This window comes from Pongo pygmaeus, chromosome 20 (genome assembly GCF_028885625.2).
Source record: "Pongo pygmaeus isolate AG05252 chromosome 20, NHGRI_mPonPyg2-v2.0_pri, whole genome shotgun sequence".
Classification (NCBI taxonomy): Eukaryota; Metazoa; Chordata; class Mammalia; order Primates; family Hominidae; genus Pongo; species Pongo pygmaeus.
The window spans coordinates 10706252-10729693 of NC_072393.2; the positions used below are offsets into that span (position 1 = coordinate 10706252).

Consider the following 23442-nt stretch of genomic DNA (forward strand, 5'->3'; position numbering starts at 1 on the left):
ACTCCTGGCCTCAAGTGATCCACCCGCCTTAGCCTCACAAAGTGCTGGGATTGCAGGCATGAGCCACCACACCCGGCCAACTGGTGTGTATTGAGCAGCTACTATGTGCTGGCCCTTTTCTGAATTCTGGAGAGACATGGAAAATAAGCCCTTCTTCCTTTCTCCCCTGGGGCTTGTGAACAGCTTAGCTAAGAGGCAGAGCTGTGCTGGGGGCCAGTCGTGCTAGGTTCCTATCCTAGCTTTGCCACTTATGAGCTGCATGATCTTGGAGAAGTCACATCGCCTCTCTGAGCCTTGGTGCCTTCACCTGCCAAATGAGATCAAGTGCTTAGAGCAATACTTGGCAGATCATAAGTACTCAAAAGACAGTGGCTGTGATTGCTTTCACTATTTTGCAGCCCAGTAGGACGAGGGCAGTACATTCTGTGCTGTTGAACCTGTCACCCACTGGGTGAGCAATAATGGTACTTCCTTCAGACCAAGGCTTCAAAATCCTAGGAAATGTTCTCCAGGGCCCTGAGCCTTACAGGCTCCTGACCTCTGGCCTCCGTCTCCACCAGGAACTGGAGAACCTGAACAAGTGGGGTCTGAACATCTTTTGCGTGTCGGATTATGCCGGAGGCCGCTCGCTCACCTGCATCATGTACATGATATTCCAGGTGATGGGGACAGCCGGGAGTGGGCCCGGGTGAGGGGCTCAGAGCGGGGCGCTGGGGGCTGGCGGAGGTCACCAACCTGCCCCTGCCTGCTCTCAGGAGCGGGACCTGCTGAAGAAATTCCGCATCCCTGTGGACACGATGGTGACATACATGCTGACGCTGGAGGATCACTACCACGTAGACGTGGCCTACCATAACAGCCTGCACGCAGCTGACGTGCTGCAGTCCACCCACGTACTGCTGGCCACGCCTGCGCTAGATGTGAGTGACTGCCCTGTCTCCCCGTCCCTGTCTCTCTTTGTGACTGCCTCTTCAGCCTCCTATGTGTCTCTCTGACCCTGTGTCTCTGACCTCCAACTCTCTTTGACCCCATTTCTCTCTCTCTTTTTTTTTTTCTTTTTGAGATGGAGTCTCACTCTGCCACCCACGCTAGAGTGCAGTGGCACGATCTCAGCTCACTGCAACCTCTGCCTCCTGGGTTCAAGCGATTCTCCTGCCTCAGCCTCCTGAGTAGCTGGGACTACAGGTGCCCACCACCACGCCTGGCTAAGTTTTTGTAATATTTTTAGAAGAGATGGCGTTTCGCCAAGTTGGACAGGCTGGTCTCAAACTCCCGACCTCGTGATCCGCCCACCTTGGCCTCCTAATGTGCTGGGAGTAGAGGCGTGAGCCACTGTGCCCGATCAAAAATCTTATTTCTTAAAAAAAAAAAGTTTTAGTCCGGGTGCGGTGGCTCACATCTGTAATCCCAGCACTTTGGGAGGCCAAGATGGGTGGATCACCTGAGGTTGGGAGTTCGAGACCAGCCTGACCAACATGGTGAAACCCTGTCTCTACTAAAAATACAAAAATTAGCCGGGTGTGGCGGGGCACGCCTGTAATCCCAGCTACTCCAGAGGCTGAGGCAGGAGAATCTCTGGAACCCAGTAGGTGGAGGTTGCAGTGAGCCAAGATTGTGCCACTGCACTCCAGCCTGGGCAACAAAGTGAGACTCCATCTCAAAAAAATAAAATAAAATAAAAACTGGGGGGGGCTAGGCACGGTGGCTCACACCTGTAATCCCAGTACTTTGGGAGGCCAAGGCAGGTGAATCACCTGAGGTCAGAAATGGCCAACATGGCAAAACTCTGTCTCTACCAAAAATATTTAAAAAATTAACCGGGCGTGGTCGTGGGAGCCTGTAATCCCAGATACTCGGGAGGCTGAACCAGGAGAGTTGCTTGAATCCAGGATGGGGAAGTTGCAGTGAGCCAAGATCGTGCCACTGCATTCCAACCTGGGCAACAAGAGCAGAACTCTGTCTCAGAAAAAAAAAAAGAAAATTAAATTTGAGACAGGGCCTTGCTATGTTGCCCAGAATGGCCTCGAACTTATGGCCTTGAAGTCCTAGGCTCAAGCGACCCTCCCATCTCAGCCTCCTAAGTAGCTGAGACAACAGGCGCTCACCACCATGCATGGCTTCAACTCCGTTATTCTAACATCCGTCTCTCTGCTCCCAGGCAGTGTTCACGGACCTGGAGATTCTCGCCGCCCTCTTCGCGGCTGCCATCCACGATGTGGATCACCCTGGGGTCTCCAACCAGTTCCTCATCAACACCAGTGAGTGGCCCTCGCCAGGGGCGGGGTTTGCTGAGCTGGAGGCGGTGTTGGCCAGGCTGGGGGCGGAACTGACTAGGCTGGAGGCGGGGCTGGTTGGCCTGGGGGCGGGGCTGGCTGGGCTGGAAAGGGGATGGCCGGGCAGGAGGCGGGGCTGGGGGCGGGGCTGGCTGGGCTGGAAAGGGGATGGCCGGGCTCGGGTAGAGCTGACTGGGCTGGAGGCGAGGCTGGCCGGGCTGGGGAGGGGTTAGCTAGTTGGAGGCGGAGCTGGCCCTCCTGCTGTTGGGGCTGCACACGTGGGCCCTCTCCTGACCTCCGGGTTGGGCTGCAGATTCGGAGCTGGCGCTCATGTACAACGATGAGTCGGTGCTCGAGAATCACCACCTGGCCGTGGGCTTCAAGCTGCTGCAGGAGGACAACTGCGACATCTTCCAGAACCTCAGCAAGCGCCAGCGGCAGAGCCTACGCAAGATGGTCATCGACATGGTGGGCGGGGTTGGGGCGGGACGGAGCGGGAAAGGAAGCCTAGGAGTCGAGGGCTTTGGGGAGGAGTGGGTCTGAGTCCCAGAGGAACCCTCAACCTGGACAGAGCGGGCGGCTTCTACCTGGTGAAAACTTCAGAGGCCCGGATCAGTCTTGGGGGCGGGTGTCAGCAGCCCCAGTGATGCCCCCTTGCCCGCAGGTGCTGGCCACGGACATGTCCAAGCACATGACCCTCTTGGCTGACCTGAAGACCATGGTGGAGACCAAGAAAGTGACCAGCTCAGGGGTCCTCCTGCTGGATAACTACTCCGACCGCATCCAGGTGCCCCCACGCCCCATCATCTAAGGAGGGAGGACACTCCCCCAGCCACACCTTTAGGTCTGCGTAGCTAACTGCCCCTTCCTCAGCCTCTTTCTCCCAAGTGGCCCATCTTCCTGTGTCTTTCTTTTTTTGTTTGTTTGTTTTTGAGACGGAGTCTTGCTCTTGTTGCCCAGGCTGGAATGCAATGGCGCCATCTTGGCTCACCGCAACCTCTGCCTCCCGCCTCCTGGGTTCAAGCGATTCTCCTGCCTCAGCCTCCCGAGTAGCTGGGATCACAGGCATGCGCCACCATGCCAAGCTAATTTTGTACTTTTAGTAGAGACAGGGTTTCTCCATGTCTGTCAGGCTGGTCTCGAACTCCCGACCTCAGGTGATCCCCCCCCCCCCCCCCCCCCCCCCCCCCCGCCTTGGCCTCCCAAAGTGCTGGGATTACAGGCGTGAACCACCGCGCCCGGCCCTCTTTTTTAAAATTTATTTTTATTTACTTCGTATGTTTAAAGGAGAGTTGGGGTCTCACTATGTCACCCAGTCTGGTCTCAAACTCCTGAGCTGAAGTTATCCTCCTGTCTTGGCCTGCCAAAGTGCTGGGATAGCTGGCATGAGCCACCACACCTGACTTCTTTCTTTTTCTGTCTGTCCCCTTCTCCATCTTCACTTTCCAATCCCATCACTCCCACCATTTCCTCCCATTTCCCCCAATTCCTCCTTTCTTCTCATCAACCCCTTCCAGGTCCCCTGTCCCTCTCCCTCACCATCTTCTCTTCCCTCACCCCCCTTCCGACTCCTCCTATATTTTCTCCATCTCCCACACACCTCTCCCTGCTACCTCCTCTGTTCTCTCTTCTCCCCACCTCCTCTGCCCACTCCCCATTCCCTCCCTCCCCAGGTGGGAGATAAGAAAGCCTGAAAGCTGGGTGTGGTGGCTCACACCTATAATCTCAACTACTCCAGAGGCTGAGGCAGGAGGACTGTTTGAGTCCAGGAGTTTGAGACCAGCCAGAGCAACCTTGCAAAATCCCCCTTTCCCCTTTCCTTTCCTCTCCTCTCCTCTCCTTTCCTTTCCTCCTTCTTTCCTTCTTCTTTCTTTCCCTTCTTTTCTGTTTTTGGTTTTTTTTTTTTTGAGATTGGGTCTCTCTGTCACCCAGGCTAGAGGGCACGGATCTTGGTTCCCTGCAAACTCCACCTCCTGGGCTCAAGCAATTCTCCTGCCTCAGCCTCTAGAGTAGCTGGGATTACAGGTGCCTACCACCAGACCTGGCTAATTTTTGTATTTTTGGTAGAGATGGGGTTTCACCATGTTGGCCAGGCCGATCTCAAACTCCTGACATCAAGTGATCTGCCCACCTTGGCCTCCCAAAGTGCTGTGATTACAGATGTGAGCCACCGCGCCCAGCCCCATTCCTTTTTTTTTTTTTTTTTTTTTTGTCTGAGATGGAGTCTCACTCTGTCGCCCAGGCTGGAGGTCAGTGGCTTGATCTGGGCTCACTGCAACCTCCACCTCCTGGGCTCAAGCAATTCTCCTGCCTCAGCCCCACTATAGCTGGGATTACAGGCATGTGCCACCATGCCTGGCTAATTTTTTTGTATTTTTAGTAGAGACAGGGTTTCACCATGTTGGCCAGGCTGGTCTTGAACTCCTGACCTCATGATCCACCTGCCTCGGCATCCCAAAGTGCTGGGATTACAGGCGTGAGCCACTGCGCCTGGCCCCCATTTCTTAAAAAACAAAGAATGCCTGAGGTCTCAGACTGGGACAGAGGCATAGCCTCTGAAGTCTCCCCTGTGCCTCGACCCCATGCAGGTCCTCCGGAACATGGTGCACTGTGCAGACCTCAGCAACCCCACCAAGCCGCTGGAGCTGTACCGCCAGTGGACAGACCGCATCATGGCTGAGTTCTTCCAGCAGGGTGACCGTGAGCGCGAGCGTGGCATGGAAATCAGCCCCATGTGTGACAAGCACACTGCTTCCGTGGAGAAGTCTCAGGTACAGGCTCGGGGCATTGATGGACGGGGACAGGGTGGGTCTCCCCAGCCCATCTTGGCCTGAAGTTCTGAGGCCCAGGAGCTCCTCCCCTGCCTTTCCACAATGCCAAGTTGTCCTGTTTTTTGTTTTGTTTTGTTTTTGAGACGGAGTCTCATTCTATTGCCCAGGCTGGAGTACAATGGCACGATCTCAGCTCACTGCAACCTCCGCCTCCCGGGTTCAGGTGATTCTCCTGCCTCAGCCTCCCGAGTAGCTGGGATTACAGGCGTGCACCACCATGCCTGGCTAATTTTTGTATTTTTAGTAGAGGTGGGGTTTCACCATGTTGGCCAGGCTGGTCTCGAACTCTTGACCTTGTGATCCACCCACCTCGGCCTCCCAAAATGCCAGGATTACAAGCGTGAGGCGCTGCGCCTGGCCTCCTGTTTTTCTTTTATTTATGTTTTATTTATTTATTTTGAGACCAGGTCTTGCACTGTTGCCCAGGGTGGCATGCAGTGGTGTGATCATAGCTCACTGCAGCCTTGAATTCCTGGGCTCAAGCGATCCTCCTGCCTCAGCCCCCAGAGTAGCTGGGAATACAGGCACACACCACCACACCTGGCTAATTTTTAAAAATTTTTTGTCAAGATAGGGGTTTGCTATGTTGCCAGTCTTGTCTTGAACTCCCGGGCTCAAACCTTGGCCTCCCAAAGTGCTGGGATATGGGGTGAGTCACCATACCCGGCCTTGTTTTCATTTTTCTTTTTCTTTTTTTTCTGAGACAGGGTCTCATTGTGCCACCCAGGCTGGAGTGCAGGGGCGTGATCTTGGCTCACTGCAACCTCCACCTCCTGGGCTAAAATGATCCTCCACCCCCGCCTCCAGAGTAGCTGGGACTACAGGCGTGCACCACCACACTCGGCTAATTTTTGTATTTTTCATGGAGACGGGGTTTTGTCATGTTGCCCAGGCTGGTCTCGAACTCCTGGGCTCACTCAATCTGCCTCCCTCAGCCTCCCAAAGTGCTGGGATTACAGGGGGTGAGCCACCCGGCCTGGCCCCTCACCACTTTATATCCTCCCTGGTGAAACCCAACCATCTGAGTTTGATATCTCTGCCCATCCAGACCTAGGTTTCTAGGCCTCAGCACTGTTGACATTTGGGTGATCATTTTTTGTGCTAGGAGCTGCCCTGGGTATTACAGGATTCTTAGCAGGATCCCTGGTCTCTACCCACTAGATGCCAGAAGCATCCCCCTGCTCATTTGTTTTTTTTTTTTGAGACAGAGTTTCGCTCTTGTTGCCCAGCCTGGAGTACAGTGGCGCAATCTCAGCTCACTGCAACCTCCACCTCCCGGGTTCAAGCGATTCTCCTGCCTCAGCCTCCCGAGAAGCTGGAATTACAGGCATGTGCCACCACGCCCAGCTAATTTTGTATTTTTAATAGAGATGGGGTTTCTCCATGTTGGTCAGGCTGGTCTGGAACTCCCAACCTCAGGTGATCCGCCCACCTCGGCCTCCCAAAGTGCCAGGATTACAGGCATAAGCCACCACGCCCGGCCTCCCCCTGCTCATTTGTAAAGACCAAAAATGTCTCCAGACATTGCCAAATGTCCCCTAGGAGTGCAAAATCACTCACAAACACACCCCATGGAAAACTAATTTTATACACTTTATAATGTAGTTATTATGTTCACAGGCAACTTTATAGCAATAGTTTGTGGATTTAGCTTTTTTTTTTTTTTTTTTTTTGAGATGAAGTCTCGCTCTTGTCCCCCAGGCTGGAGTGCAATGGCGCGATCTTGGCTCACTGCAACCTCTGCCTCCCAGGTTCGAGCGATTCTCCTGCCTCAGCCTCCTGAGTAGCTGGGATTACATGTGCCCGCCACCATGCCCCGCTAATTTTTGTATTTTTAGTAGAGACAGGGTTTCACCATGTTGGCCAGGCTGGTCTTGAATTCCAGACATCAGGTGATCCACCCACCTCGGCCTCCCAAAGTGCTGGGATTACAGGCGTGAGCCACGTGTCCAGCACCGTGTCCTTTCTGAGATAGAGTCTTGCTCTGGTGCCTAGGCTGGAGTGCAATGGCACAATCTTGGCTCACTGCAACTTCCGCCTCCCGGGTTCAAGCATTTCTCCCTGCCTCAGCCTCCCAAGTAGCTGGAATTGCATTTAGCTTTTTAAAAAATAGGCCAGGTGCAGTGGCTCACGCCTGTAATCCCAGCACTTTGGGAGGCTGAGGTGGGTGGATCACCTGAGGTCAAGAGCTCAAGACCAACCTTGCCAACATGGTGAAACCCCATCTCTACAAAAACAAGCCAGGCATGGCGGCACACGTTTGTAGTCCCAGCTACTTTGGAGGCTGAGGCAGGAGAATCACTTGAACCCAGGAGGCAGAGGTTGCAGTGAGCTGAGATCGCACCCTTGCACTGCAGCCTGGGTGACAGAGTGAGACTGTGTCTTCAAAAAAAAAAAAGAAAGAAAAGAAAAACAGAAAAATGCATACAGGGTTGGGCACAGTGGCTGTCACCTCTAATCCCAACACTTTAGGAGGCCAAGACAGGCAGATCGCTTGAGCTCAGGAGTTTGAGACCAGCCAAGGCAATGTGACAAGACCCGGTCTCTACAAAAAATACAGTAATTAACTGAGTGTGGTAACGTGCGCCTTTAGTCCCAGCTACTGGGGAGACTGAGGTGGGAGGATCACTTGAGCCCGGGAGTTCAAGGCTGCAGTGAGCTATGATCACACCACTGCACTCTAGCCTGGGTGACAGAGTGAGACACTGTGTCAAAACAAACAAACAAACAAAAAAAGGCCGGGCGCAGTGGCTCACGCCTGTAATCCCAGCACTTTGGGAGGCCAAGGTGGGCTGATAACAAGGTCAGGAGATCGAGACCATCCTGGCTAACACAGTGAAACCCCGTCTCTACTAAAAATAGGAAAATTAGCCGGGCACACTGGCGAGCGCCTGTAGTCCCACCTACTCAGGAGGCTGAGGCAGGAGAATGGCGTGAGCCCGGGAGGCAGAACTTGCAGTGAGCCGAGATCGAGCCACTGCACTCCAGCCTGGGCGACAGAGCCAGACTCCGTCTCAAAAAAAGAAAAAAAAAGTGTGTGTGTGTGTGTGTGTATAAACTGCATCAATGTATACATTTTTTGTTTTTGTTTTTAAGATGGAGTCTTGCTCTGTCACCCAGGCTGGAGTGCAGTGGCGCTATCTCAGCTCACTGCAACCTCTGCCTCCCAGGTTCAAGCAGTTCTCCTATCTCAGCCTCCCAAGTAGCTGGAACTACAGGCACGCACCACCACGCCCAGCTAATTTTTGTATTTTTGGTAGAGATGCGGTTTCACCATGCTGGCCAGGCTGGTCTCGAACTCCTGACCTCAAATGATCCAACCGCCTCAGCCTCCCAAAGTGGCTCATTATAGACATGAACCACTATGCCTGGCCCATAAGCATGTTTTTCATTTCATTGGCTCCCATAATGTGGTGATATCATCCACCCCATAGGCTGCCCGTTTATACTTTCTTCCCCTCTACCAGGTGGGTTTTATCGACTACATTGTGCACCCATTGTGGGAGACCTGGGCGGACCTTGTCCACCCAGATGCCCAGGAGATCCTGGACACTTTGGAGGACAACCGGGACTGGTACTACAGCGCCATCCGGCAGAGCCCGTCTCCACCACCCGAGGAGGAGTCAAGGGGGCCAGGCCACCCACCCCCGCCTGACAAGTTCCAGTTTGAGCTGACGCTGGAGGAGGAAGAAGAGGAAGAAATATCAATGGCCCAGATACCATGCACAGCCCAAGAGGCATTGATAGCGCAGGGATTGTCAGGAGTCAAGGAAGCTCTGGATGCAACCATGGCCCGGGAGGCATCCCCGGCCCAGGAGTCATTGGAAGTTATGGCACAGGAAGCATCCCTGGAGGCCGAGCTGGAGGAAGTGTATTTGACACAGCAGGCACAGTCCACAGGCAGTGCACCTGTGGCTCAGGATGACTTCTCGTCCCAGGAGGAATCCGTGGTTGCTGTAAGCCACAGCAGCCCCTCTGCCCTGGCTCTTCAAAGCCCCCTTCTCCCTGCCTGGAGGACCCTGTCTGTTTCAGAGCATGCCCCGGGCCTCCCGGGCCTCCCCTCCACGGCGGCCGAGGTGGAGGCCCAACGAGAGCACCAGGCTGCCAAGAGGGCTTGCAGTGCCTGCGCAGGGACATTTGGGGAGGACACATCCGCACTCCCAGCTCCTGGTGGGGTGGGGTCAGGTGGAGACCCTACCTGATCCCCAGACCTCTGTCCCTGTTCCCCTCCACTCCTCCCCTCACTCCCCTGCTCCCCCGACCACCTCCTCCGCTGCCTCAAAGACTCTTGGCCCTCCTGAGAAAAAAGAAAACGAAAAGTGGGTTTTTTTTTTTCTCTTTTCTTTTTTCCCCCTTTCCCCCTGCCCCCACCCACGGGGCCTTTTTTTGGAGGTGGGGGCTGGGGAATGAGGGGCTGAGGTCCCGGAAGGGATTTTATTTTTTTGAATTTTAATTGTAACATTTTTAGAAAAAGAACAAAAAAAGAAAAAAAAAAAAAGAAAGAAACACAGCAACTGTAGATGCTCCTGTTCCTGGTTCCCCCTTTCCACCTCCAAACCCCTCCCCTCACCTCCCCCCACTGCCCCCCAAGTTCCAGGCTCAGTCTTCCAGCCGCCTGGGAGTCTCTGCCTGGGCCCAAGCAGGTGTGGGGCCTCCTTCTGGGCTTTTCTTCAGAATTTTAGAGGATTTCTAGAACGTGGTCAGGAATAGCCATTCTAGGCGGGGCTGGGGCCGGGGTGGGGGGCAGTCACTGTGGGAGGTCCCAGCTCCAGCCCCCCTCTGGTTTGCTGCCTCCTCTCCCCCCTAAAAAAGTCTTCCGCTTGATTTTGCACAATCCCGGCGATACTCCTGGCAATACTGACTAGAAAGTCAGGGAGCTGGGGTAGCTGTTCACTTTAGGATACGGGGGTGGTGTGGGGGTGGTGTGGAAGGAGGCGTTCACACTGCCAGCCTCTGGCCTGGGATTTGAGGAGGGCCCTAGACCTCCTCCGCTCTCCATCCCCTTTCCCTTCCACTTTGGTTCACTTTGAATTTTCTCCGTTTTGGGGGGCGGTGGCTCTGATCCACTCACCCCCTGCCCCCCGCCCCACTTCTAGCTGCTTCTCCTCTTGTTTCTGCCTTAATAATTCCCACGGCTACAGGCAAGGGGGTTGCAGCGGCCGCCTGCACCTTGGGTGAGGCAGGGCCAGGCGCCCAGAACCCCCATCCTGGCCGCACCCCCCCTTTCCAGGGTCCTCTGGACCCCACCTTCCACACTCTGATCACAGCCGCCCGACCTTTTGCCCTAGGAGGAAGCAATAATGGTGTATACCCTCATTCTCATTCCTGGGCAACCCTTCTTTCCATCCTGGCACCAAAATAATTTCTCTTCCATCCATACCTTGCCAAGCCTCTCCCTCTCCCCCAGCTAGTCCCTGAGCAATACGGCAGACAGATGCAAGGCCATTTTTCTCCAAGCCATGGGGGACTGTTTGGAAGGAAAGACCCCCTCTCTCCCTTCCCTGGCCCCTCGGCTTGGTTCTGCAGCTGGACCGACCTCATTCATCACCTGCCCCTACCCTATTCTGAGCACACGGTACTGTAGCCCCCAGTTCCTCCCTAGCCTTCCATCCCTCTGTCTACCCCAGGGGGAGGTAACCCCCCACTCACGCTCCCTTGATGCTGTCTGTACAGGGTTCATATTTTGTAGCGAAAGTCGTTTTTGTCCCAGTCGGCGATCGGAGTGGGCCTTTTCTTTCTTTTTGTTCATTCTTTATTTTTTTTTCTTTTCTTTCTTTCTTTTTTGTACATACTGTAAGGTTGGTTTGTAAATTATTCTACGGAGGCAAAAAGGGAAAATAAAAACTTGCCCTTCCCTGGCTGACCCAGTCGGGAAGGTAGGGAAGGGGGTCTCCCGTTGGGAGAGTCTCTGTTCCTGCTGTATTATACAAACTGTACCATAGTCCTGGGAAAAGGGTGGACTCACCGCTGTTGTTTTATGGGAAGTCGTGTCATCCTAGGGGTTGGGGCTGGGCAGAGCCTGTCCCCTCCCCCTTCTCCAGGAGCCAGGGGGTGACTGGAGAGACAGACCCCACCCCCAAGCAGGGCTCCTCTCCCCAGGGTGGGCACAGGACCTCTGTAAGCTGCTTGTGTATTGTCCACTTTGACGATCAGTCATTCGGTCCGTTGATCAATAATCCTTCGATCTTGTCTCCAATTAAACCGAGGCTTTCACCGACTTTCCTGGCTGATGTGGCTTCATTCCCCACGTTGTTTGTTGAGGTGTCTCCCCTCTGCACCATCTGCTTGGGTTGGGGAGGGAGTTTCTGTCCCTACTTGTTCCCCAGCAGACAGAATTGTGAAGTAGAGCTCGGACAGAGACATTCCCCAGCCTGAGTCGGGTTATAAAATGGAAATTCAAGCCATGCAGGGTTTGTTTTGTTTTGTTTTGTTTTGTTTTTGAGATGGAGCTTCCCTCTTGTTGCCCAGGATGGAGTGCAATGGCGCCATCTCGGCTCACTGCAACCTCTGCCTCCCGGGATCAAGCGATTCTCCTGGCTCAGCCTCCCGAGTAGCTGGGATTACAGGCACCCACCACCATGTCTGGCTAATTCTTTGTATTTTTCGTAGGATGGAGTTTCACCATGTTAGTCAGGCTGGTCTCAAACTCCTGACCTCAGGAGATCCACCCGCCTCAAACTCCCAAAGCGCTGGGATTACAGTCGTGAGCCATTGCACCCAGCCCCATGCGGTATTTAAAAGGGAAAAGATGTGGCTGGGTGTGGTGGCTCATGCCTGTAATCCCAGCATGTTGGGAGGCCGAGGCGGGAGGATCATGAGGTCAGGAGTTGGAGACCAACCTGGCCAATATAGTGAAACCCCGTCTCTACTAAAAACTACAAAAATTAGCTGGGCGTGGTGGTGTGCGCCTGCAGTCCCAGCTACTCGGGAGGCTGAGGCAGGAGAATAGCTTGAACCCAGGAGGCAGAGGTTGCAGTGAGCTGAGATCATGCCACTACACTCTAGCCTGGGTGACAGAACGAGACTTTGTCTCAAAAAAAAAAAAAAAAGGCAAAAGACTACCCAGCGCAAAGACTCCTGCCTGTAATCCCAGTGTTTTGGGAGGCCAAGATGAGCGCAGGAGTTCAGGACAAGCCTGGGCAACATAGTGAGACCCTGCCTCTATTAAAAATTTTAAAAATTGGCCAGGCATGGTGGCTCATGCCTGTAATCCCAGCACTTTGGGAGGCCAAGGCAGCTGGATCACCTGAGGTCAGGAGTTCGAGACCAGCCTGACCAACATGGTGAAACCCCATCTCTACTAAAAATACAAAAATTAGCTGGGCATGGTGGTGCATTCCTGTAATCCCAGCTACTCAGGAGGCTGAGACAGGAGAATTGCTTGAACCCGGGAGGCAGAGGTTGCAGTGAGCCGAGATTGTGCCACCATACTCCAGCCTAGGTGACAGAGCAAGACTCCGTCTCAAGAAAAAAAAGAAAAAAAAAATTTAAAAGTTAGCCAGTGGTGGTGGACCATCCCTGTGGTCCCAGGTACTTGGAAGGCTGAGGCAGGAGGATTGCAGTGCCCATGCCACTGCACTCCAGCCTGGACAACAAGAGCAAAACTCCATACCAAAAAAAAAAAAAAAAAAAATTAATGGCAAGGTCTCTCTCTCTCTGTTTTCCAGGCTGAAGTGCTGTGGCACAATCAGCTCCCTACAGCCTTGAACTTCTGGGCTCTAGAGATCCTCCTGCCTCACCGTACCTAGTAGCTGGGATTACAGGTGGATGCCACCACACCTGGCCTAGCCCACATACTTGAATGCTGTTAATTCCACCCACAGAGCCTAATTTTCCCACATTTATTAGGCTTTTTTTTTTTTTTTTTTGGTGGCAGAGTGAGACTCTATCACCTAGTCTATAGTGCAGTGGTGTGACGTGATCATAGTTCACTGCAGCGTCAACCTCCTGGACTCCAGTGATCTTGCTGCCTCAGCCTCCCATGTAGCCAGGACCATAGGTGGGTGCCACTATGCCTGGCTAATTTATTGTTTATTTTGTAGAGACAGGGTCTCACTTTGTTGCCCAGGCTGGTCTCAAACTCCTGGGCTCAAGCGATCCTCCCACCTCGACCTCCCAAAGTGCTGGGATTACAGGAGTGAGCCACCATACCCAGCCCTATTAGGCTAATTAACAAGCCCCAGGTTTTACCAATAGAAGGTTTCTGACATTCATTATACTAATGAGCAAAACTTCTGAATATAGATAAAGATATGGATAGTGGAAATGTTTGTGATTTGGACCTTGATTAGAATACTGGCTGCCTCGGCTGGGCGTGGTGGCTCACTCCTGTAATCCCAGCACTTTGGAAGGCCGAGGCATGTGGATCACCTGAGGTCAGGAGTTCGAGATCAGCCTGACCAACATGGTGAAACCCTGTCTCTACTAATAATACAAAAATTAGCTGAGTGTGGTGGCACGTGCCTGTAGTCCCAGCTACTCGGGAAGCTGAGACAGGAGAATTGCTTGAACCTGGGAGCTGCAGGTTGCAGTGAGCCCAGATCATACCCCTGTACTTCAGCCTGGGAGACAGATCAAGACTCCGTCTCAAAAAAAGAAAAAAAAAAAAAAAAGAATACTGGCTGCCTCTGGGGCTTAATAAACCAGGATGCACATGAATACACACAGTGCTTGAGTAGGTAGACACAAGGGGGCACTAGACATATATTTTTATACCATGCATGTTCTGAAACAAATGAGAGCATCTTGCCTGGTTCCAGGGAAAAGTCCACCACCTGCCTACTCTGCCATTTGTTTCTAGTCTAGGGACTCTGAGATTTTTTTTCTATTTTTCTTTTCTTTTTCTTTTTTTAAGACACGGATTGGCTCTGTCACCCAGGCTGGAGTGCAGTGGCATGATCAGGGCTCACTGTAGCCTAGACCCTCTGGGCCCAAGTGATACTCCCGCCTTAGCCTCCTGAGTAGCTGGGATGATAGGTGTGCACCACCAAGCCTAGCTTTTTTGTTTTGTTTTGTTTTGTTTTGTTTTGGTAGAGATGGGGATCTCCTTATGCTGACCAGGCTGGTCTTGAACTCCTGGGCTCGAGAGGGACTCTGATTGGTGATCTTGGGGGTGATCTCTCTGAGCTTCACTTGTTTCTTCTACTAAATGGGGATATATTAGCTGGGTGTAGTGGTGCGCACATGTAGTCCCAGCTACTCCGGAGGCTGAGGCAAGAGGATCACTTGAGCCCAGGAAGTCGAGCCTGCAGTGAACTGTGATTGTGCCACTGCACTCTAGCCTGGGTGACAGAGTGAGACACTGCCTCAAAAAAAAAAAAAAGTAAATAAATAAAATGGGGCCAGGTGTGGTGGCTCACACCTGTAATCTCAGCACTTTGGGAGGCTGAGGCAGGCGGATCACCTGAGGTCAGGAGTTAGAGACCAGCCTGGCCAACTTGGCGAAACCTTGTCTCTACTAAAAATACAAAAATTAGCCAGGAGTGCTGGCGGAGATCTATAATCCCAGCTACTGGGGAGGCTGAGGCAGGAGAATCACTTGAACCCGGGAGGCAGAGGTTGCAGTGAGCCAAGATCGCAACATTGCACTCCAGCCTGGGCAACAAGAGCGAAACTCCATCTCAAAAAAAAAGAATTAATTATTTAAATAAAATGGGATAACGACAGATACAGAGTTAAAGAGTTGCTCTATAGTACGGTTTGGCTAGTAAAACTTTCTTTAAAAAAAAAAAGGGGGGTCTCACCATGTTACATGCCCAAGCTCATCTCCTCGAAGTCCTGGGCTCAAACAATCCTCCTGCCCCAGCCTCCCAAAATGCTAGGATTACTAGCACTTTGACCCTAAAATCAGGTGTGAGCCACTGTTTCCGGCCTTAGTAAAACTTTCTGTGGTAATGGGAATATTCTGTATCTGTGCTATCCAACAGGTCAGCAACTAGTCACATGTGGCTATTGCGCCCTTGAAATGTGGCTCCTTTTAATTTCCGGCCACAGTGGTGGCCAGAAGCTGCTGTATTGGACTTAAATTCTAAAAATTCAGCCAGAGTTAATGGAAAATATTTAGGCTATACAAAGAGTTGTGTGACAACAGCTGTAAAGATTCACAGAAGATAGAACCTAGAAAAGTGGGAGGAGAGAAGCAGAGCTCGAAAACTAGGTAGAAGTTTTCAGGGAATCTGAACTTTGCAAGAAGCAAAAACGAGACACAGACATTTTCCCCAGGGACTTTCAAAGGGAGGCAGAGTCGGGGAAAGGGCTTTGGGCTGGGGGTCAGGAGGTGACAGCACTAATTCTAGCCTGCAGTGGACTGTGGGTGACCTTAGACGAGATTTCTCCTTCCAGGCCTCAGTTTCCCCAAGTGTAAAAGGGTGGGCCGGGTGCAGTGGCTCACGCCTGTAATCCCAACACTTTGGGAGGCCGAGGCAGGTAGATCACTTGAGGTCAGGAGTTGGAGACCAGCCCGACCAACATGGTGAAACCCGCGTCTCAACTAAAAATACAAAAAGATTAGCCAAATATGGTGGCGCATGCCTGTACCAGCTACTTGGGAGGCTGAGGCAGGAGAATCACTTGAACCTGGGAGGTGGAGGTTGCAGTGAGCTGAGATCAAGCCACTGCACTCCAGCCTGGGTGAAAGAGCGAGACTCCGTCTCAAAAAAAAAAAAAAAGACCAGGTGTGGTGGCTCACGCCTATAATCCCAGCACTGTGGGAGGCCAAGGCGGGTGGATCACCTGAGGTCAGGAAATCGAGACCAGCCTGACCAATATGGTGAAACTCCGTCTCTACTGAAAATACAAAAATTAGCTGGATGTGGCGGCGGGCACCTGTAATCCCAGCTACTCGGGAGGCTGAGGCAGGAGAATTGCCTGAACCCAGGAGGTAGAGGTTGCAATGAGCTGAGATCGTGCCACTGTACTGCAGCCTGGGTGACAGAGTGAGACTTTGTCTCAAGAAAATAAAAAAATTTTTTTAAAAAAGGGCAGATGTGATGTTCGGAACACCTCCTGTATTGGGACAGACTGAAAATATGGGTCAAAAATGGCAGTGATGGCCGGGTGCGGTGGCCCACGCCTGTAATCCCAGGACTTTGGAAGGCTGAGGCAGGTGGATCACCTGAGGTCAGGAGTTCGAGACCAACCTGGCCAACATGGCGAAACCCCGTCTCTACTAAAATCCCAAAATTTATCCGGGCATGGTGGCGCGTACCTGTAGTCCCAGCTACTCAGGAGGCTGAGGCAGGAGAATCGCTTGAACCCGGGAGGCATAGATTGCAGTGAGTGGAGATTGTGCCATTGCACTCAAGCCTGGGCAACAAGAGTGAAACTCTGTCTAAAAAAAAAAAAAAAATGGCAATGACGTGACCATCAGCTGGCTCTCCCAGGTGGGGAGTTCACCTTTCTTCCAGCAAAGGTGAACAAGGGCAGTGGGGCACAGCAGGGAGGCCACGTAATCTGGAGGCCAGGGGAACCTGGGGAAGGGGTGGAGTCGGTTCATTATCTGAAATTGACATCAAGGCTTGCAGGCTTCCCGGTACTGGTCTTGAGCAAATGGCTCCGCCTCTCCCAGCCTTTAGAGGGCTCTGTCCTGTGCTAATCTTTTTAAGAAGATTATCTCATTGACTCTCCAGCTGTTCTTGAGATATGGACTATCATTGGTTCCATTTTGCAGTTGAAGAAACTGAGGGCTGGGATGAGATCGCACAATATGGAGAAAATTCGAGGAAATAAGACGAGGACCTCGCTTCACACAGTGCCTGTTCAACAGGGATAGCTGTCCCCATACTTTTATGTTATTTCAGGCGCATGAAATAACATTTCTCCCTCTTTAACAGCATAAAAACATGTCAGTGCGGGCCAGGTGTGGTGGCTCACGCCTGTAATCCCAGCACTTTGGACGTGACGGCGGGCGCCTGTAATCCCAGCTACTCGGGAGGCTGAGGCAGGAGAGTCCCTTGAACCTGGAAGGTGGAGGTTGCAGTGAGCTGAGATCACGCCCACTGCACTCCAGCCTGGGCAACAAGAGCGAAACTCCATCTCAAAAAAAAAAAAGTCAATGCAAATCAAAATAAGACATTTATTTTTTATTTTCTTTTGCAAAGCATTTTTACAGCTCATTTCTGTTCGTGCAAGTTAGAACATACAGCTTTCCAGGAATGGTCTGACAATATTTATCAAAAACATAACCAGCTGGGCGCAGTGGCGCTTGCCTGGAATCTCAGCACTTTGGGAGGCTGAGGTGGGAGGATCATTTAAGCCTAGGAATTCAAAACCAGCCTGGGTGACATAGTGAGACATGTCTTTTTTCTTTCTTTCTTTTTTCTTTTGAGACAAGATCTCACTCTGTTATCCAGGCTCCAGGCTGCAGTGGCTCATTGCAGACTCAACCTCCTTAGGCTCAGCTGATCCTCCCAACTCAGCCTCCCAAGTAGCTGGTATTAGAAGCATCTGCCACCATGCCAGGCTAAATTTTTTTTTTTTTTCTCTTTTGTAGAGATGGAGTCTCGCCATGTTGCCCAGGCTGGTCTCAAACTCCTGGACTCAAGCGATCCTCCTGCCTCGGCCCCCAAAGTGCTGGGATTACAGGTGTCAACCATCACACCTAGACCTGAGACATGTTTCTAAAAAACTTTTTTTTTTTTTTAAGACAATGTTTCACTCTTGTTGCCCAGGCTGGAGTGCAATGGCATGATCTCAGCTCACTGCAACCTCGGCCTCCCGGGTTCAAGCGATTCTCTTGCCTCAGCCTCCCAGGTAGCTGGGACTACAGGTGCCCACCATCACGCCTGGCTAATTTTTGTATTTTTAGTAGAGATGGGGTTTCACCATGTTGGCCGGGCTTGTCTTGAACTCCTGACCCCAGGTGATCCGCCCGCCTTGGCCTCCCAAAGTGCTGGGATTACAGGCGTGAGCCACAGTGCCCGGCCAAAAATTTTTTTTTTTTTTAGACGGAGTTTCACTCTTGTCGCCCAGGCTGGAGCGCAATGGCACGATCTCGGCTCACCACAACCTCTGCCTTCCGCGTTCAAGCAATTCTCCTGCCTCAGCCTCCCAAGTAGCTGGGACTACAGGCATGCGCCACGACGCCCGACTAATTTTTGTATTTTTAGTAGAAACGGGGTTTCACCGTCTTGGCTAGGCTGGTCTCGAACTGCTGACCTCATGATCCACCAGCCTCGGCCTCCCAAAGTGCTGGGATTACAGGCATGAGCCACTGTGCCTGGCCAAAAAATATTTTTTTAAAGATGCAACTGCTTGGCCAGGCGCGGTGGCTCATGCGTGTAATCCCAGTACTTTGGGAGGCCAAGGTGGGAGGATCACCTGAGGTCAGGAGTTCAAGACCAGCCCGGCCAACATGGTGAAACCAACCTCATCTCCACAAAAATAACAAAATTAGCCAGGCATGATGGTGGGTGCCTGTAATCCCAGCTACTCGGGAGGCCGAGGTGGGAGAGTCACTTGAACCCATGAGGTGGAGGGTGCAGTGAGCCAAGATCGTGCCATTACCCTCCAGCCTGGGTGACAGAGTGAGACTCTGTCAAAAAAAAAAAAAAAAAAAAAAGACGCAAATGCTCAAATATCTAAAGTAAAAAATGTCTCTATTCTCCTTGGTCAGAATAGTGGAGAATTATTAATAATCCAGGTGACCACTATTAAGGAGTTATTAAATTACTCTTCACCTATATGATGGAATAATATGCAACCATTAAAAATGATCAAGTGGGCTGGGCGCAGTGGCTTACGCCTGTAATCCTAGCACTTTTGGAGGCCGAGGCTGGTGGATTGCCTGAGCTCAGGAGTTCGAGACCAGCCTGGGCAACACAGTGAAACCCTGTCTCTACTAAAATACAAAAAATTAGCCGGGCGTGGCAGTATGCGCCTATAGTCCCAGCTACCCGGGAGGCTGAAGCAGGAGAATTGCTTGAACCCGGGAGGCTGGGGTTGCAGTGAGCTGAGATTGTGCCACTGCACTCCAGCCTGGGCAACAGAGCAAGACTCCGTCTCCAAAAATAAATAAATAAATAAATCAAAATCAGGTGGATCTATGTTTATTGAAACGACCAGAGATATTCACAGTCAGAACAGCAGGTTTCAAAATGTTCTGTATTATATGATCCTACTGAAAAGTAACATGCAGAGAAAAGGCAGTTACCCATCCAGATATTCACAGTGTCTCCAGTGGCGGGATTAAGAAAGATCTGTGTCTTCTGTTCTATAGTCTTTGACATTTTCTGAACATTTTGCAATGAGCATATATTACATTCATTGATGATTGGTTGATTGGGACAGGGTCTCATTTGTCACCCAGACTGGAGTGTAGTGGTGCAATCACAGCTCACTGCAGTCTCGACCTCTCGGGCTCAAGCAATCCTCCCACCTCAGCCTCCCAAATAGCTGACAGGCACCTGCCCCTGCCCCCAGCTACTTAAAAAAACTTTTTGTAAAGATGGGGTCTCATTATGTCGCCCAAGCTGGTCTCAAGCTCCTGGGCTGAAGGGATCCTCTTGCCTCAGTGTTGGGATTACAGGCGCGAGTCACTGCACCCAGTCGATATTACTTTTATAATCAGAAAGTTATTTTATAATCAGGGGAAATAAAAAAATCTGGTATTTGTTATCTGGGAGGCACAAAAACGTGGTGGATAAGCACACAGATTCTAGATTCAGCTTTCCTGGATTTTGGCTCCAACTCAGCCAAGTTAATGGCTGGGTTAGTCTGGGCAGGTTAGTGGCCAATGGGGGAAACCGTGCCTCAGTTTCCCCCATTGTAAAATCCAAATAATAGCTCAGGTTTACCGAGAGGTTGTTATGTGACAGGCACGGTTTGTTTTACGTAAATCATCGGGGTAAATGCTCACAACAGCCCTATTAGTAGGTACTATTATTATAAAAAGGGTCACAGGCATAGGCAGGGAAGGAGGCAGGGCTAGGAATCGGAGCCCGTGAGCGCCCCCTAGAGTAGGGCAGAAGGGCGTGGGGACGGGCTACGGCAGACTAGGGACCCAGCGCACGCGCAGAACGGGTGGGAGGCGTGGCGAGAACGAGCGGGAGTTTTCTTCCCGACTACGATTGGCTGGTGTAATTGTCATCACTTGAAAAGGCAGCCAATGAGAGGCGCGGCCGCCTCTCCCGTGGAAGCCCAGGGCTGAGCGAAGTGAGGCGTGCGGAGCCAAAGGCGCTCGAGCGACAGCCGGCGCCCCGGACCCCGAAGCGGTTGAGGGGATCCTGGGCTCACAACGTCTTGAGAGTGGCCCCAGCGTCGTTCCTACTCTCTTCGGCAGACCCCAGCATCGTCCTCCTTTTCTTGAAAATATCCTGACATCAGTCGCCCGTTCCAGAAAGGGACACTTGGCTTCATCCCTTTTTTTCTGAGTGACTCCAGAGTCGTCCTCACTTCCTGAGGGGGATCCTGGCGTCATCCGCCCTTCTTGAGGGGACCCTGCTGTCACTCCTCTGTCCTGATGACCAGCACCGCCTTGTCCTTTCTTCCCGCTGGAAACCCGGACATCATCCCCTCTTCCTGGCGGGGACCCCCATGCCATTATCCCCTCCTGAGGGGACCCCAGAGCCAGAGCCGTCCCCCCTTCCTCAAGGCTTCCCAGCGTTGTTTCTTCTTCCCGAGAAGGGGCCTGGTGCTGTACCCCCGTTTCCAGAGTGTTTCCTATCGTTGTCCTCCGCACACTCAGGATCTGTCATCCTCCCTTTTTTTGAGATCAGTCCCTTCCTCCTTTCCAGTTTAAGGCCGACCCCTGCAAAGGCTTCTGTGGCCCCCATAGATAGAAGGCCCAAAGACCCCCTGTGCTCCCTTGCTCCCAGTTGAGCAGAGGGGAAGGCAAAAGACTCAGCTCACCCCATGAAGATGGGAAGAAACCGAAACTAGCTGATAAAGGAACTCACTATGTCACATGAGAAATCATTTAGGGCCGGGCGCGGTGGCTCAAGCCCATAATCCCAGAACTTTGGGAGGCCGAAGTGGGTTATCATATGAGATCAAGAGTTCAAGACCAGCCTGGCCAACATGGTGAAAACCCACCTCTACTAAAAAATACAAAAATTAGCCGGGAGTGGCGGTATGCGCCTGTAATCCCAGCTACTCAGCAGGCTGAGGTAGGAGAATCGCTTGAACCCAGCAGGTGGAGGTTGCAGTGAGCCGAGATCACACCACTGCATTCCAGCCTGGGCAACAGAGTGAGACTCCATCTCAAAAAGAATAAATAAATAAAAATAATTTGCCAGTTAACTACAATTTTTTTTTTTTTTTTTTTTTTTTTTTTTGCCTCCCAGGTTCACGCCATTCTCCTGTCTCAGCCTCCCGAGTAGCTGGGACTACAGGTGCCCGCCACCACGCCCGGCTAATTTTTTGTATTTTTAGTAGAGACGGGGTTTTACCGTGTTAGCCAGAATGGTCTCGATCTCCTGACCTCGTGATCCGCCCACCTCGGCCTCCCAAAGTGCTGGGATTACAGGCGTGAGCCACCGCGCCTGGCCAACTACAAAATTTTTAAACAACTTTTATATATACTCAGTTAAGGCAGACAAAACAAATCTCTGATTATTTCATTCACTGAGGCAATATTAATTTTTTGAGACACTTCCACACAGATTTACATTTAAAAAAATTGTCAGACGCGGTGGCTCACTCACGCCTGTAATCCCGGCACTTTGGGAGGCTGAGGTGGGTGGATCACCGGAGGTCAGGTGTTCGAGACCAGCCTGGCTAGCATGGTGAAACCCTGTCTCTACTAAAAATACAAAAATTAGCCAGGCATGGTGGTGGGTGCCTGTAATCCCAGCTACTTAGGAGGCTGAGGAGGGAGAATTGCTTTAACCTGGGAGGCAAAGGTTGCAATGAGCTGAGATAGCGCCATTGCACTCCAGCCTGGGGGAAAAGAGTAAAACTCTGTCTCAAACAAATAAAAAGAAAAAAAAATTATTGAGGTGATATTCACATAACATGTATCGGCTAATATTTCTTGAGGGGCTTTATGCCGATGGTGCACAAAACAGATGTAGACCCTGCTCTCAAGGTGCTTAAAGCTTAACTGGGAAGTTGAACATTAATATTACAACTACAAAATGAATATATCATACATTGTTGTAAGTGATATGAGGAATGATGAGGTGGAGGCTAATTTAGACTAAAGGGTCAGGAAAGGCTTTGAGGATGTACATTTAAAAAGGAAACTTAAGGGCCAGGCGCGGTGGCTCACGCCTGTAATCCCAGCACTTTGGGAGGCCGAGGTGGGCAGATCACCTGAGGTCAGGAGTTTGAGACCAACCTGACCAACATGGAGAAACCCCCGTCACTACTAAAAATAAATTAGCCAGGCGTGGTGGTGCATGCCTGTAATCCCAGCTACTCGGGAGGCTGAGGCAGGAGAATTGCTTGAACCCAGGAGGCAGAGGTTGCAGTGAGCCAAGATCGCACCATTGCACTCCAGCCTGGGCAACAAGAGCGAAACTCTGTCTCAAAAATAAATAAATAAAAATAAATAAAAAATTTTAAAAAGAGGCTGGGCGGTGGCTCACACCTGTAATCCCAGCACTTTGGGAGACCAAGGCGGGCGGATCATGAGGTCAGGAGATCGAGACCATCCTGGCCAACATGGTGAAACCCCGTCTCTACTAAAAAAAATACAAAAAATTAGCCAAGCGAGGTGGCTGACGCCTGTAGTCCCAGCTACTCAGGAGGCTGAGGCAGGAGAATGGCGTGAACCTGGGAGGCGGAGCTTGCAATGAGCCGAGATCGCGCCACTGCACTCCAGCCTGGGCGACAGAGCGAGACTCCGTCTAAAAAAAAATAGAGAAACTTAAAATATTCATAAAGATTAACGGAGTGAAGGGGGATAGGTGCTTTGGCTTATGCCTATAATCCCAGCCCTTTGGGAGGCTGAGGCAGGAGAAACTCTTGAGGTCAGGAGTTCAAGACCAGCCTGGGCAACATAGCCTGCTTGGTGGCGTACACCTGTGGTCCCAGCTACTTGAAAGGCTGAGGTGAGAGGATCACTTAAAACTGGGAGGTCGAGCCTGTAGTGGTGAGCCTTGATCTGACCATAGCACTCCAGCCTGGGCGACAGAGTGAGACTCTTCTCGAAAAAACAAATAAAAATAAAAAAATAAACAGAGATGGCCAGGTAGGATGACATGTGAGGAGTAGACGGATGTAGGGTAGAAATAAAAGAGACCCCACGTAGGATAGTTGAGACTTGAGGGAAAAATAAACCAACTTCTTGAGTAATGTAATTATTAACCCTGAAGCTGAGCGTAAATGAAGGCTGAGGCAACTGAAGTTGGCACTAGGCAGTTCGGTTTCCTTTCCTTACCACCCTTATCAAGATCAAT

The 23442-nt window shown here is 51.6% G+C and overlaps 1 protein-coding gene across 4 annotated transcripts in view; it reads left to right on the forward strand.

The window, feature by feature from the left end:
• The window catches only part of PDE4A (phosphodiesterase 4A), a 49544-nt gene extending 38223 nt beyond the window's left edge, over window positions 1-11321 (forward strand). For all 4 annotated transcript variants that reach the window (XM_054463878.2, XM_063657445.1, XM_054463881.2 and 1 more), the window contains 7 exons: window positions 561-659; window positions 756-920; window positions 2159-2258; window positions 2587-2741; window positions 2938-3060; window positions 4862-5044; window positions 8572-11321. In XM_054463878.2, coding sequence (XP_054319853.1) covers window positions 561-659; window positions 756-920; window positions 2159-2258; window positions 2587-2741; window positions 2938-3060; window positions 4862-5044; window positions 8572-9306 — 1560 coding nt within the window. In that variant the 3' untranslated portion in view covers window positions 9307-11321. The remainder of the gene's footprint in view (window positions 1-560; window positions 660-755; window positions 921-2158; window positions 2259-2586; window positions 2742-2937; window positions 3061-4861; window positions 5045-8571) is intronic.
• Window positions 11322-23442: the final 12121 nt, after the last annotated feature.